The following is a 15,983-nucleotide window of genomic DNA, read 5'->3' as shown; positions in this document are numbered from 1 at the left end:
CTCTGATGGGCCTTCCAGTTACCAATTTCTCAAGCCCTAAAAGCCATCAAAATAGTCAATGGGTGGAGGCCCACTTGCATTGCATTGAGGAATTAACCCATCCACCCCCAAGTCACTCTTTGAGCTTAACTCTCTCTGGTTAGAGAAATGAAACAATATTTTAAAGTTATCCGTTAGAGATGTCTCTACAATACAACATGAAAATGGCTTGAAGTAAAGGCCATTTGCTCTTTGGCTACAGCTGGGAAATTTCCCGTTTGGCTACAGTCACACCCATTGGCCTCAGATAAAACAAGCCCTTCTGGGAATCATGAGCCTCCTTCCAGCCAATAGGGATAAAGAGGCCGCCCAGCAACTCGATCGTCATTCCTGCGCAATCCAATCAGCATGAAGGAAAGTCTGCTCCTCAAGGCTAGACTAGTCCTCCAGAACCTTACCGAGGAGGGAAAAATAGAGCATTTAATGAAGCCCCACATGTGAGCAATCGATTCCAATTTTCCACTTCTGATTTAATAAAGAATTTCCACTGGGCGTGTATTAAGAAACCACAGAACTTGGTAATGTTGGTGATGAGCTCACCTGTTTTTCTTTCAGTCCCTGCACATTTTTGTTAATGTAGTCGACACCGAGGGACATGGAGATGCCTGGGTGAAAGCCAATCCCAGTGATAGGCGGAGCTGGAGTAGAAGTGGCTGAGTCACTCATGGGAGGTGGCATCAAGACCTCTCTCCCAGGTGTGCTTTGCTGGGAAACAATAGACAGAGGCCAGGATTTGGCATCACCATGTATAATTAATAACAGAGGTGGCAGGCCCTGGTATCTCACCTGAGTCGCTCAATTGTTCTCTGTCCTGGACTGGTTTTCCCACATCCCATCCGATTATCATCATCATCCTCCCCTCCAGTCCATTCACATCACTTCTTCCTCCGGCATCTCCAGCATCTCCTTTCCATCTACCCAAACTTCCAAATCCTCTGCACAGCACCCACAGCCCACCACCTTCTCCACCTCAGCCCACCCTTCCAGCTTTGTCTCCCAAATATCCCTTCATCCTCAACCCTTCCTGTGTCTCTGTGAAGAACCTCTGTGAGCCAAATGCTCAGAATTCATTGCTTTTTCCTCTCTGGTCTCAGCAGGGAACACTTTTATCTCAAATGACTTGGTCCTACACCTGCCTCCTACACTGGATACAAAGGGCCAAATTTTGTTAGGGAATGGATGGATAAATAAATACATTTAAATACAAGCTGAGGATGTCTGTCCTCTGGCATCAAAGGCTTGGTCCAGGGGGCAGCGAGGAGCAGATCCTAAGTTTGCTCTGTTTCTGCACTGAAGCTACACTGGGTCCGTGGTGGCTTAGCTGAGGGTAGAAAACCTAGGTCCACGCGGTGCTGGAGAAACCAGCAGCAGGAAGTCCTCTCAAGAGACAATGCAGAGCCTCATAGGAGTTAGCCTCTGTCAAGGCCAAAGACTGGATAATTGGAGAAGGTCTCATCAGGAGTCCAGTTAGCCAAGGAGATCCTGCTGTGCTGACAAGTGGCACTTCTGCCCAGGTCCCAGGCAACTCAGGAAGGATGGCAGGCTGGCAGCCACTGTGCAACTGAATGCAGGGAGGCCAGGTCTGCCTTCTTGGGTAAGAACTTCCAGAGCTGGGGGAAGGTGGCTACATTAGGAAAACTGTTGGTGCTGATGAGCAGAAGAATGGGTTTGCAGCGACCGGACTCCAGGTTCTGGTGCTGGGGTGGTTTAAGAATGAGAGCCTTTGGGGAGGAATGGAATTCTATAGGCTCAGTTCTGCAGGAGTCTGGACCCAGCTTAGGATGTTGAAGACTCTGCTGGGAAGGAAATGGGAATGGAGACTGATCTAACCCTGTAAAACTAGGTGTGGGATGGGCAGGGAGAGAAGAATAGACAAGTGACATGGATCAGGCCAGCCTGGACCACGGCGTCTAGGAGGGTTAGGAATCACAGCCACCCCATTTTTGGTGTTGAGCCCCCCTTAGCCTCAGGAGCTGCCCCTGAGCTCTAGAAACGTACCACTATATGGTCTCTATGCCTGCTGTTCTAGAGCCGATGTCGGCCGAGGGCTGTGGGTTGAAGTCCTGGTGCATTCCTGAAGGGTTTTGAGTTAAAGGTATCTGATGGGGGAGGTGGGGTCCTCCAGGACCAGGTCATCCATATCTTTCAGGAGTTCGTGTTCACTGGCTGTGGTGGCGTTTTGCAGGCGGCGGAGGCGGGCCTGGAGCTGCTCCTGCTCTTTCTTGAGCTCCAGGTAGGAGTGCGAGAAGGTGTGGAAGATGGACGTGGCTGGGAAGGCCATGATGAGGATCCCACTCAGGATGCTGCTAAGGGCCACCATCTGGCCCGGCACGCTGCGGGGCACCATGTCTCCGTAGCCCACCGTTGTCATGGAGATGATGGCCCACCAGTAGGAGGCCGGGATGCTGGTGAACTCCAGGACCCGCCCGGACTCATTCTCGGCCACGTAGACCAGAGGGGAGAAAAGCGTGATGGCCACGCAGAGGAAGAGGAGGAGCAGGCCGAACTCACGCGTGCAGCGGCGCACGGTGAGGCCCAGAGTCTGCAGCCCCAGCGAGTGGCGGGCCAGGCGCATCACGTAGAGGATGCGCAGCGCCCTCAGCACGCGCAGCACCAGCCCCACCTTCTCCAGGTACGAGCTCCCGCTAGGCCTGTCGTCATCCTCCTTGGGCTCCTCAGACACCGCCAGGGACACGTAATAGGGGGAGAGGGCCAGGATGTCGATGATGTTCAACGGCCCTTGGAAGAACTGGCACTTGTTCTGGGCCTGAACAAACCGCAGGCAGAACTCCAGAGAAAACCACGCCACGCAGACGGTCTCCACGATGAAAATATAGTAGCACTTCTGAGAGCACTCACCCTAGAGAAGCAACAAAACACAGGGCGGAGAGGATGGGCAACAGCACTGGAAATGGGGGAAGTCACCACGCCCAAGAGCGATGCCGCATATCTATATCGATAGCAATATCAGTGGATATATATGGAATACTGATATATATTGATATAGATATTGACTCCACTTATAGATTCAACATATTAAATATATTCTATATGTACTATATACTCTCTCTTTATTCTATATATATTATCTATCTCAACTGAGCTGTGCTATAGGCTCATTGTTGTCCACCAAAGCCCCCTTTTTTTGTGTGTTTTTTTGTTTGTTTGTTTGTTTTTGTTTTTGGTATGTGTCCCTAGTGGGAACCGAACCTGGGACTCTCTGGTCCGCAGGCCAACGCTCCAACCACTGAGCCAAACCGGCCAGGGCCCAAAGCCCCCTTTGTACATAGTTACCAAGTTGGGGCTGGCACCTAGCTGCTCAGAGACGCTCTTTCCAATCTCCCTTGCAGCTAGGTGTTGCCAAATAACGAAGTCCGCCCCCTGTGGAATGTAAACAGAAGTGATGTATGCCACCTCTGGTCCCAGAACTTAAGATGTTGCTGTGAACTCCTGCACACTCTCTCCCCTGAGAGCCAAGACAACCCATGTGGTCCTGCAACTCAGCTTGGAACCAGCAGATGGGACCAGTGCCCCAGGGAGGATGGAGCATCGGGATAGAGAACACATCCGGACCTCATAACGGGAGCTGCCCACTCACCTTGATTCCTCTCTGGGAGAGAAATCAACTTCTGTTTTGTTGAAAGCCATTCTGTCTTGGGGCCTCTTTGTTATAGCGGCCAACCTTCACCTTTCCCAGGAAAGCCCTTCTTGTGCACCAGGCACGGCTCTCGTGCTGTCACGCACGCCCCGCAGTGATGCTGTGAGCAGCCCCAGGACGCAGTTCCGTGCAGTGAAATGACTTGCCTGAGCTCACAGAGTACATGGTCAACTGTTTTGTGACTTCTTTGCCTGGCATCCCTCATTCATTCATCCAACAAAAATGCCTAAAGGGTTCACCTTGTGCCAGGCCCTGAGTGGGGTAAAGGACTAGAGGAGCAGATGTTGTTTCTGGGGGCTTAGAGGCTAGTGGGGCAGAGAGGGCTCCCACACCCCTAGAATGGCCCTGTGACATGGATTGCAACTGTTCACATGGTTGTCTGGGGGATCCCAGCTAGGCTGTTGTGGATTCATTGTTGTGTCATTCACATGCCCTGCCTCTGGCTTCTAACAGAGTTCCACCGGCCCCTCTGCTACTCAGTGTGGTCCTCTGACCAGTAGCATCCACCTGTCCTGGGAGCCTGTTAGAAACACAGAAGCTTGGGCTGTACCCCATCCCTGAGGAATCAGAATCCCCATTTTAATAAGGACCCCCCCACCCCACCCCCAGTGATTTGTATGCATGTTAAAGTTTGAGAGGCGCTGGTCCTGTGCAGACTTGGCTGCACAGCAGAATCACCCGGGAGCTTTGAAAAAATCCTGATGCCTGGGCTGGGACCGCAGAGATTCTGTAATTGATCTAGGTTGGACCCTGAGCAGTAGAATGTTCCAGCAGCCTCATAGATGATTCTAATGTAAAGCCAGAGTGGAGAACCTGACTCTAAATATTATATATATGTATGTATGTATGTATGTATATGTGTGTGTGTATTTAATATATTTATATTTATGATGGATGACTAAATGAATGACCGAAGCCAGTTGCCCGAGTGAAAAGCAAGATGTTGACAACCGTAGTTTTCTTTGGATTAAAGAGCTCTGAAGTGGAAAAAGAAATTATTTCCAGTGCCTGGGCCCACAGGAATACTAAGTGGAAATGTCCTTTATGTCTGGCTGCTGGAGGAAGAGAAACGGGCTGGTCCGTTCTGAGCTCTGTCTGCCTGTCCAGGGCTGGGCAGCTTTCTCTCTTGACCTGTGTCTGGTCTACTGAAGGGGTGGGAGGCGGTGGGAGTGCTGTTGAGGGTGTGGAGTCCAGAGTGTCTGTGACCCAGGTTCAAATCCCGCACTTCCGCTAACTCAGGCATGTCATTTCGCCCCTCTGGACTTTCAGGTCTCTGCCCTGAAAGCTGTGATGCGTGGAAACGATGCACGTAAGGCGGGGAGCAGGCTGTGGCGCCTGCAGGCACGTTCTGCTTCCTGGCTCTCTTCATGAGATGAGTGACTGGTCACAGACATAGCCTGCCTGGTTAGTTTAAGGGTAACAGGATCCTCCTATCATCAGATTCTACAGGAACCTGAGGAAGTTCTCCAATACACTGAGGGGTCTTTGCTGCGCTGCCCGGGTTTGCTTCAGGGTCCTGGAGGGCTCAGACGTGTAGGATCCTGGTTCATCAATCCTGCTACAGGTTTGCTGTGTGACCAAGCAGCAGTCACTGCCCTTCTCTGGCTCCAATTTCCACCAAAGGGGTTGGAACAGAACCAGTATTTCTCAAAGCGGAAGTAGAACCCCCTGCATCAGAATCCCCCAGGACGTTTGTTATAAATGCAGATCCTTGGGGGCCCATCACAACATCAAAACCTGGGTTGGGGCCCAGGAATCTGCATTTAGGCGACCCCCTCCACCCCACCCTCCGTTGACTCAGAGCTACCTGGAAGTTTTTCAGACTCTGCGCCAGATTCTCCCCACAAGGCCTCTCTCATCACTGACATTCTGGGAGTTTTCTTCCTGGCTTGAGAGCCTGCAGTGACCGGGAATAACTGTTCCAGGCCAGTGACCCAGTAGCTCAGGAAGGTGACTCCTGAGAAGGCTCTGTGGGTCCTCTCTCTGCCTCTGGTGCTGGCGTTTGGATATTCAGGGCATGCACCAGACACTCCTTCCTGTGGCCTGGCCCTGGCTGTCCTGGCCACCTCCCCGCACTGCAGCAGGCTCGCTCTGCCGAGTCACCCCTGCGCTGCAGCTCCGCTCCGCATCCTTAAACCAACCTCCCAGCCCTGGTCCCAGAGAAATGCCCTTTGGGCAGCCAGCGTTGGGGCAGCGGGGATTTATGGGGCTCTGGCTCAGGAAATAATTCCCAACCAGTCAATACTTGAAGAAAAACAGACAGAAAGGAAAGAAATGTTACTTTTTTCTCTCCGAGGGAGTTGATTTTTAGAGAGAGGAAAAGAAAGAGAGAAACATCAATGTGAGAGCAAAACACTGATTGGCTGCCTCCTGCATGCCCCCTACACCAGGGATCAAACCCTCAGCCCAGGCATGTGCCCTGACTGGCAGTTGAACCAGCAACTTTTCTGTGCGTGGGATGACGCCCAACCACTTGAGTCACACCGGCCAGCGCTCTGGTTATTATATGAAGGTGGGGAGAACAATTCATCCTGGATCACCCAGAACTGTGTGGATTTGAGTATGGAAAGTCCCAGGTCACCAGAACCCCCTCGGTCCTGGGAGGGCCTTGTCACCAACATCAGTGAGGAGTGCTCTGTCTCCCTCATGCAGGGAAGAGTGTGAGTCCGCCTGAGAAGGCTGGAGGTGTGAGCGATGCAACCACATGGACGAATCTCACAGACAGGATGTGGGGCTAGACAAGCCAGATGCATACCTCCATTTATGTGAAGTTCAAGAACAGGTGGGCAACATCATCCAAACAGTAGCTGCTATTAGGTGGGTAGGGATCGACTGTGGAGGGACATGAGAGAATTTTTTCTGGGGTGATGGAGCTATCCAACTGTTAAACTGTACAGCTAAATACATTGTGCATTTCAATGCATATAAATTTTACTTATAAAATGAATTATAATAAGCAACTGGGGCTGGGATGGAGAGAGAGTAAAAGAATAGCAGATGTGGTCCTGGCCAGTTTGGCTCAGCGGTTGAGTGTTGGCCTGTGGACCAGGGAGTCCCGGGTTCAGTTCCTGCTAGGGGCACATACCACAAAAACAAAAACAAAAAAAGAATAGCAGATGTGGACAAATGTGGAAGCTGAGTTGTGGGTACTTGGGGTACATTGTATTATTCTGTTTACTTTGTGAATGCCTGAAATTTTTCATCATGAAAAGTTGAAAAAACAAAACCAAACAGGGTCAGAAATCAAAAGCACAATGTAATACCACTCCACACGCACTAGGATGACTAGGATTCTAAAGACAAAATATAACAGTGTTGGTGGAGAAATGAGAGCCACCAAACATTGCTGCTGGGAATGTAAAATAGTACAGCTGCTAGGGAAAACAGGCTGGTGGTTTCTCAAAAAGTCAAGCACACATTTGCTCTCTGACCCACCAATTCCATCCCTGGGTGTATACTCGAAGGAGCTAAAAACAGGCATCCACACCAAAACCTGTACCTGAACATCCATAGCAGCACTGTTCATACAGCCCAAAAGTGGAGACAACCGCAATGCCCATCAACTGAAGAATGGATGAACAGTCCATGAACTGGGTGTACTCGTACAATGGAATATTATTCAGCCATGAAAAATGATGAAGTACTGGTCATGCTTCAACATGGATGAACCTTTAACCCCTTATGCTCAGTGAAAGAAGCCGGACACAAAAGGCCAGATATTGATTGTATGGTTCTGTTCATATGAAATGTCCAGAAAAGGCAAATCCAGGGAGACAGAAAGTACATTCATGGTTGCCTGGGTCTGAGGGGCTGGAGGGATGGGGAGTAGCTTACAGTGTGTGCAGGGTGCCTTTATGTGCTGAAAATGTTCTGAAATTAATAGTGGTGATGAGTGCACAGCTATATACTAAGACCCACTGATTTGTGCACTTTAAAAGGATTAATATTATAGTGTGTGAATTATATCTTAATATAAAAGAAACCAGAGTCTGAATCTGGAGAGGCTGACTCCGTCCTGGGTGAGGAAGCTGTGAGTGGGGTTCCCACAGCCTTGCCCCGATTTCTTAGTTCCAGAGAACCACTCTGAAGGGCTCTGGGGTCTGAGGGTGGGCAGGGCTTTCTGAGGGCACAGCCACTGTCCTGGGGACCATCTGGGCAGGCTTCCCAGCAGACTGCTGCCGCATCAGTGGGGCTGGTTCTAGAAGTTCTGTCTGGGAGGGACTCAGGGCCAAACCCTTGACCTTGGAGCTTTCCCCTCCCTTGTCATTTCTCACGGCAATGCCTGCCTGCCGGCTCCCCCGGGGAACGTGGCCAGATTCAGCCACTTCCCACCTCCTCCTTAGCCCAGTACTGGTCCCACAGCTCCACTCATCAGCTCAGGCCTCCCTCCTCCCCTCCCTCCCTCCTTGCTGCCTGTGATTCCCCTTTCGTGCCTCTGGCCCTGGCCTCATCCGGGCCGATTCCTCTGACACTTCTCTGGGCCTGGCCATGCTGATTCATTCCTGTTCCTCTTTGCCATCTCTTGCCTCCTTACGCCCCTTCCAGAACCCTCTTCACAAGTCCCCCTTGCCTTGAGCCAAAGCCCGCCCCTCTCCCCAGGTCTTCCCTTCCCCTGCACTCCCTCCTCCTGGCTGCGCCCGCGCCCCCACCCTGGGACAGGGGCCCTGAGAAGCGTGGAGCCAAGCAGATGGGGACCGGGAACTGGATGCAGAGACGGAGGGAGAGCATGACTAGGCAGGAGGAACAGGGTGAACTACGGACTCAGGAAAGGTGGGGCCCATCCAGAAAATGAGGAGCACTTCTTGTTGGCCAGCACACAGGGACACTACGCTGGGGAGAACACCAAAACCCAAAAGAGCCGGTTAAGAAGAACTCCCTAGAGCAATCACCAAATGCCACCGAACACAGAGACGCTCCAGAGAGCAGGCTGTTCTTTACGGAGCTGGGAGGAGACGCTGGCTCCAGCACGAGGCTTTTTATTAAAGGCAGGAGGTAGAGACTGCAGCCCCAAGGCTGAGTTGCACCCACATGAGGAGGGCACTGGCCGCATTCCCAAGGGGAGCTGGCAGGCACTGCTGGGAGAGACAGAAGGGTGCGGGAAAAGCTCCAAGGGCAAGAATTGGGCTCTGCGTCGCTCCCAGATGGAACTTCCGGAACAGGCCCTCACGGAACCTGCAGCAGCCTGCCAGCTCCCCTTTGGGAACAGGGCCAGATTCAGCTACTTCTCACCTCCTCTGTAGCTCAGCGCTGGTCCCGCGGCTCCATTCCGCATCTCAGGCCTCCCTCCTGCCTGCCTGTGATTTCCCCCAGGTGTGCCTCTAGCAGCCTGCTGCAAATGCGAGGAGTCCCCATGGTTCCACCTGGTCTTTCAAAGATCACTCTGCCCTCCTACCCCAGCCCTTTACCTTAGCGAGATGCCTAAGCCACAGTACAGGGTGGGAGGGGCAGAGAGAAGCAGAGGGTGTCCCGCTGTCCCACCCTAAACCCCACCACGGTTCTGTGACCCGGGGCACTGTGCACAGCTGCAATCCAGTGTCTGCATCGAGCAGACCTCTGGGACAGGAGCAGAGTCGTAGGTGGGAGGGAAATAGACAAAGGCTGCCAGGCAGGTAGAGAGAGCAGGTTTGTGCCTGTACTGGCCACACTGAGTCCCCAGCACAGAGTAGGCCCTCAGTGAAGATCTATGGATTGCATGAAAGATGGCGATGGGCACTGGAAATAGAGAAGACATTTGAGTCAACCAGGCGCTGTGGAACTGGGAGAGAAGTTGATGAGCAAAGCAGATGAGCAGGTGGAAGGGGTGTGAGCTGAGTCCCAAAGGGTGGGTAGAAGCAGCGAGGTTCACTCCATGCCAGCGATGGATAAATAGGATCGTTCAACCCTACCCCCACCCTCATTATCCCCTTCGATAGGTGAGAAAACAGAGGCACAGAGCCAGGGAGCGCCAGAGCTGGGATTTGAATCCAGGACTAGCAAAGTAGAGATTCTGGCTCCTTTCCATGATGAGATTCTGTCTGTCTGCAGCTGTTGGGGTAGCTCAGTAACAGTAAAGAGGAAGGAAGAGGTCAAGAGAGGAGGAATGCATGCCCTTCAGTCTACCCCAGAGGGAGGAAAAGTGCTCTGACTAGCAGAGCTGCCCGGCAAGAACTGAGGCCATGTGGAAGGGCCCTAGAAATGAATGACAGAGTTGATGATCTTTGCAGGGGACTTGCGCAGAGGGAAGCAAAGAACCTGGGAAATTGCAGCATTCTTCACCAAATGGATGGGTAAACAAATTGTGGCGTAACGGACAGTGGAATATTACTCAGCCCCAAAAAGGAGGTACTGACACACGCTACAACATGGATAGGTCTTGAAGACATTATGCTAAGTGAATGAAGCCAGAAACCAAAGGCCATGTGTTGTAGGATTTCGTGTATGTGAAATGTCTGGAAGAGGGAAATCCATGGAGACAGAAAGCAGACTGGTGGTTGCCAAGGGCTGGGGCTGGGCTGTGGGGTAGAGGGATGGGGGGTGACTGCCTAATGGGTATAGGTTTTCTTTCAGAATGTGACAGAGGTCTTGGCTGCACAACACTGTGAATGTACTAAACTGCTACTGAAGCCCTGGCCGGTTGGGCTCAGTGGCCCGTGGACCTAAGGGTCTCGGGTTTGATTTCAGTCAAGGGCACATACCTTGATTGCAGTTCAGTCCTGGGTCCTGTGGGAGGCGACCAATCGGTGCCTCTCTCTCTGTCTCTCTCCCTCCCACTCTATCTGAAGATAAATGGAAACATATCCTCAGGTGAGGATTAAAAATAATAATAAAGTAAAATAAATAAGTTGCCACTGAATTCATTGCTCACTTTAAGATGGTTAATTTTATGCTATGTGAATTCCACCTCAATTTTTAAAAATGGAGCAGGGATGCTCAGAATACAAGCTTCAAAAACATAAATAATGTGATCACGAGCTACGAACACCGGCCCCTGAAGCAGCCGTGGCTGGGGTCTCCCAATGTGTACCCTCAAGATCCCAAACAGAAGGAGGTGCGTTCGCCACCCCAGGTGTTCTTGGGGCCAGGGGCCAGCGGGCAGCACCAGCAGAAGCACAGAGGGTCTGGGGAAGGGGGGCGGGGTGGGCTGATGGGAGCCAAAGTCCCGAAAGGGGGAAGAGTAAAGTGGGTGCCCGAGGGTGGGACCTGGAGGGCAGGGGTCAGTTCCTGGGTGTGACTAGGGAACGACGGAGGGGCCACGCCAGAGCCCCCCCCACACACACAGAAATCGTCAGGCAGCTTGTGAGGGAAGAGTGGTAAAAAAAAAAAATACCAAAAAAAAAAAACCCATAAAAAATGTGTCTTATCTGCAGCACCTAGAAAAATATAGTTAATAGTCACGCAACAACTATTATTAATGAATAAAAGAATAAATGTGATTTCCTGTTAACTGGTACTGAATGAGTGAATAATGATGACAACTACCACTTAGTGAGCATTGTTCCAACTGCTTACGCAAATAACTCACCGTGACTCCTGGAGGAAAGGGCTAATAGCACCCCCATTTTACAGATAAGGAAACTGAGGCTCGACAAGGTTGATTTTTCTGAGATCGATGAGTTCAGAAAAGGGGAGGCCCAGATTCAATCCCAGAGCACCTGCAGTCTGAACCATCACACCAGACAGAGAAGCACTTCCCAGGGGCTGGCTGCCTCCAAAACGCTAAGTGCTACAGGGGCCAAGGGTCTGGACTATAGGCAGAGTGGCCGAGCATTGGAAGATGGCTTCAGAGCCAAGCAGAGCCGAGTGCGCATCCTGGCTCTGCCACATACTGTGAGCTTAAGAAAGTGATCAAACTTCCCGGAGTCTCAGTTTCTCCATCTGTAAAATGGGGGCAGACATAGTATCCAAAGCTGCTGCAAGGACTCTGTTCTATCAAATGCCAGCCTCGTGAGGGGTGCCTGATAAGCATGGTTCTTTCATCCCCTTGGAAATGAGCTCCCCTAAGAAACCCAGCAAGGTCCCAATACTTCAAGCGGTGCTTAGGCACTTGGCTTGGTCTTTTCTGTCTATACTGCCTCCTCCTTCCTCCATTTTAATTTGCAATTTCAGGCACAGACCTTTCACTCCAAGGGATGTTGCTATGAGAAGTTAGAAGGAAAAGGAAAAGAAAGACTGTTTTCTCCGGCTGTCTTCTAACTCTCCGACCTAGCGTTAACACTTCTCTGGAGTCAGATGGAGGGGTTCTGTGGAACAGAGCCCTGGGTGTTTTGTCCCCACAGGTGGCATTTATTCATCTGAACAGATGGTGCCAAGGCCCCTCGGGACTGCTTGGGCCCCAAGCCTCGCTGCACCGCCTGCCCCCCAGAAGCAGCCTGCCGGCATGACCAGCATCCCCAGCCAGTCCTCTGAATCACCGCTTTCAGACTGACATCCCTGAGGGCAGAAATAAAACACCAGGCATGTGTGTCAGGGAGAGAACATCACCTTTTAATGTAAATGTAAGGACGTGATCTTGAACGAACAAAGTCAGCTTCGTCCTCAGCATCCTGGCTTTCTAAATTATTATTAGTGTTGGAACAGGGAAATAGACACACTCATTTTGAGGGCCACGCCTCCCAGACTCCCCCAGGCAGCACACAGAGAGGCGGTTTCACAAGGTGACACCCCTCTTACCCCAGAAGTAGAAATGGCAGCCTGGTTGGTGCGCTCAGGCGTGGGGCCGCCTGGTGCTGCGCCCTCTCGCCCACCTCTGATTTGATTTTCCGAGTTTCCATTAAACAAGCTCGGGTGCGTACCCTGAGTAATTTTCAAAGCAGTACGCTTCGAAAAGACCTTGGCCCTCTGCACAGTCTTAATTCTAGCTCCCTGGCAATCCCTAAGAGGAACAGGCTGGTGGAAATCCAGGGGTCCCTCCTCAGCTACTGGGATCAAGGGCATCCTCCAGGAATGGGGGACAAAGGCCATTTATTTTATCCTAATCTTTTTACTGCAGTGTCCATGTGTAAATATTTCTGTGAACGAGCAGGGTCTTCAATCTCGTGACATCGTGCTGAAGAAAGAAAGCATGCCTACGATGGGAGCTATAGTCCTCCGTGGGGAGAAAAAGCCATTTGAAAGTCGAACATGAGGTTAGGACTAAACGTGTATAAGTTGAATAAGATACATTTTATTAGACAAATAATTATTGAGCATCTGTTCTGTGAGAGGAACCAGCTGGTTCTCCATCTAAGTCCTTTCTATCTGGAAAGTTCTCTCCCCCTACCATACCGCCCTGGAATATATCTTTAAGGGAAGGGAACTCACATGGACTGACAGTGGTTGTGGGTCATTTACAGGGTGGACTGTTTTATGTATGCGTTTCCTTTAAGGACTCCCTCCATGTACTATAATGTAAGCTCTATAAGTTGGGGTAATGGTGAGCTATGAAGGAATATAGAGCCAGGCAGGAGAAGCATTATAAATTAGGAAACAACCCAGGTCTCAGTTTAAAGCTCTCCAATACCCTTCCCAACAAAATGTTAGATTCTTATCTCGTTTCTCACACCATCTGACCCCCTGAGGGGCTTGGGCTCCCCATAGCTCCTGGAAAGAGAGTGCAGGAGTAGGCAAGAAACATGTTTGCTCTGGCCTCCTGGGGCGGAGTCGCTTAGAAGTTAGCGCATCTCTCAGTTGCCCGTTCAGTAGGACTGATCGAGAAACTCTGGAGTGAAGTAAGCAGCAGGAAAACGGAGGGCAGAGCATCTCTGCCACCACCGGCATGTTTACTCTGTAACTTTGAGGAAGCTAAATGCCCTCCCTGCGCCCCTGTTTCCTCGTCTGGAAATGGAGTTGGGATACCCACTGCGTGATGGCTCAAGAAGTCAGGGGTTTCTGGCCTGGCACAGTGCATGGCACAGAACAGCTGCTCAGTCAGCCCATGACGAGCGCCTTGAATGTGTAGGACTCCATAGAAATGGTACCCATTTTATGGAGGAGGAAACTGAGACTCGGAGAAATGAAGCAGTTGGTGGTCACAGAGCCAGGAGCCATGAGGCTGGACCTGCCAGACCCACTAAGAGCAGAGGTGTCCTCATCAATGTCTGGGGTTCACTCCAGAGGAAGGGCCACCGCATGACTTTCACGGGCCCACGGTACTCTGGCCTTTGTGGGCCTCTTCCCCAAAAAAAACTACATAAAAGATTCTCTTTTATAACTGCGTGGGTCTAAAATTGAACATAATCAATGTTGGATAATATTCTTTTCTTTCAAAGACATTATATGTTTTCATGAGCCCTAAGTCCCGTGGGCCCTGGGCACTGTGCCCGATGGAGAGGTAGACCCTGGTCAGAAGTCACCTACCTTGTCGTCCTCAGCCCTCATGTCGGGCATGGTGCTGACACACAGGCTGACCGCTGTGGTGGCTACGAAGAGGATGGACAGACAAGCGAAGACCTTCCCAGGCAGCCCCGACTGTGGGTTCTCCACCACCTCCCGCAGCCAGTTCATGAAGAGCCCCCAGCGCGAGGGGTCCGCCGCGGGGCCCCGCGCCTCCCTCTGCCGCTGCAGGTCCTCCTCCCTGCGCAGCTCGGCCAGCTCCTCCAGCTTCTTCAGCAGCTTCCGCAGGCAGCATTTCTCCAGGTTGGCTTCTTCGATCCCCCAGTAGGTCAGCTCCTCCTGGAAGGACAGCACGCACATCTCCCGCAGGAGGGCCAGCTTGCCGGCCGCCAGGAAGCTCACGATCATCCCGAAGGCGCTGGGGCTCCTGTCGAAGAAGAACTCCTGGCTGTCCTCGTCGTAGTCGTCACAGAGCTGCGCGATCTCCTCCTGGTTCCGGCAGAACTTGAGCTTGCTCAGGCGGCTCAGGGGAAACTCATCCAGCGTGCTCCAGGGGAGAACGTACCTCCTGCCCCCGACATTCACCAGGACCTCTTTCTTCAGGTCTGCCGTCGGGGAGGCATCCAGCGCGCCCACCTTCCGGGCCCTGCGGTAGTAGAGGCCCTTGAGGGACGGTGGTGGCTCCGCGGAGCCAGGCAAGAGCTGACTCAAAGGGCTGCAGGAGCTGGAGTGGTGGTGTCGGGGATGCAGGCCCCTGACTCTGGAAGCGATGGGCATCGCCGTAGATGTCCTGGCACCCAGAGGGGAAAGAGCAGGAACGCGGGAGAAATCAGTCTCGGGGCAGAGTCTCAGATGTTACAGACATTTTCTCATGTGCGCTTGCCCGCAACTGTATCTGCATTATTCATTCTTTTTAATCTTTCATCCAACACAGCTTCACTGGGCACCCACTATGCACCTGGGATCTGTCAGTGAACAAAAGGAGACAATGCCATCCCTTCCTGGTGAAGCACATACGCTCGGAAGAATCTCCCCGGAATAGACATCATGTGGACTGGGACTTGGGGAGCTGGATCCTGAACTGGACAAGTCACAACTGTGCCTCTTCAGGCTGTGTGGTCTGGGGCATGTACCTTAGCCTCTTTGATCTCTGCATTGTTCATTTCATGACAAAACTTGTACGAACCTTGCAAGGTATAGTGGGTTCAAATAGAGCTTAAGGTTCTCAAGTTCACTGCCAGGTTCTGCCCCCTTATGGACTGCTCAGCCACTCTAAGCCTTTTGCTTCATCTATACAGCTGGGGGAGTTTGAGTGCCCACTTCATGGTGCACAATGAGAGTTACACGCAGTAATATACAGGGAGAACACTTCTAGATGCTTCTGACCAGCCAGGCACCTTGTACACACTTCCCTATATTAATTCATCTCAACAACCCCATGAGGTACATATTAATATTTCCATTTTACAGATGAGGAAACAGAGGTGCAGAAGGTTAAGTAAGGAAGAATGTGACCATGGTTAACATGGCACCTGATTCTCAGGAGAAGCTCCACAATGGTCACCTTGTCCCTCTTGTTTGCTTTCTCAATGGGAGGACTTTAGTCTCCATGACAGCACTCCTCCGTGTTCATTGGGTGCTGTCTCAGCCCCTCTTGCTGTGTGACCTTGAGCTAGTCACTCCCCTTCTCTGGGCCTCGGTCTTGTCATCTGCAAAATGAGGGAGCATCTAATGCTCTCTTCATTTCAGACCTATTTGGGACGCTGGATTTAGAATAGAGTTTTAGATTTAGCCCGTGCCTTTGAAAAATCACCTCCACAATACTTATCCTCAGCATCCTGCAAAGATTTCCTATGCTATTCTTTGTAGCCAGAGCTGTTTCCAGAGCATCTATAACCTTACATTCCAAGGTGCACTCCAATCAAGAGAAACACTCGGCCGCTGAATGGAAGTAAAAGTTCCTCTAATTTCCGAGCCAGTTGGATTCAGGCAGACA

The 15,983-nt window shown here is 51.5% G+C and overlaps 1 protein-coding gene across 1 annotated transcript; it reads right to left on the bottom strand.

Annotated features, from left to right (window-relative positions):
* Positions 1-2,128: 2,128 nt before the first annotated feature.
* KCNG4 (potassium voltage-gated channel modifier subfamily G member 4) lies at positions 2,129-14,770 on the bottom strand. The gene is made up of 2 exons (XM_036275772.1): positions 14,012-14,770; positions 2,129-2,899 (listed from the first exon to the last, which is right to left on the bottom strand). The coding sequence occupies exons 1-2, from the start codon at positions 14,762-14,764 to the stop codon at positions 2,129-2,131; spliced, it is 1,524 nt and encodes a 507-aa protein (XP_036131665.1). The 5' UTR covers positions 14,765-14,770.
* Positions 14,771-15,983: the final 1,213 nt, after the last annotated feature.

Source organism: Molossus molossus, unplaced genomic scaffold, assembly GCF_014108415.1.
Source record: "Molossus molossus isolate mMolMol1 unplaced genomic scaffold, mMolMol1.p scaffold_m16_p_21, whole genome shotgun sequence".
Taxonomy (NCBI): domain Eukaryota; kingdom Metazoa; phylum Chordata; class Mammalia; order Chiroptera; family Molossidae; genus Molossus; species Molossus molossus.
The sequence above is the reverse complement of the archived record's forward strand: the minus strand, read 5'-3'. Positions and strand labels throughout refer to the sequence as shown.

Coding starts and splice junctions, on each gene's coding strand:
- KCNG4 (XM_036275772.1), bottom strand. CDS start 14,764: ATGCCCATCGCTTCCAGAGTCAGGGGCCTGCATCCCCGACACCACCAC. Junction 2,900..14,011: donor TGAGGGCTGAGGACGACAAG/GTAGGTGACTTC, acceptor TTGCTTCTCTAG/GGTGAGTGCTCTCAGAAGTG.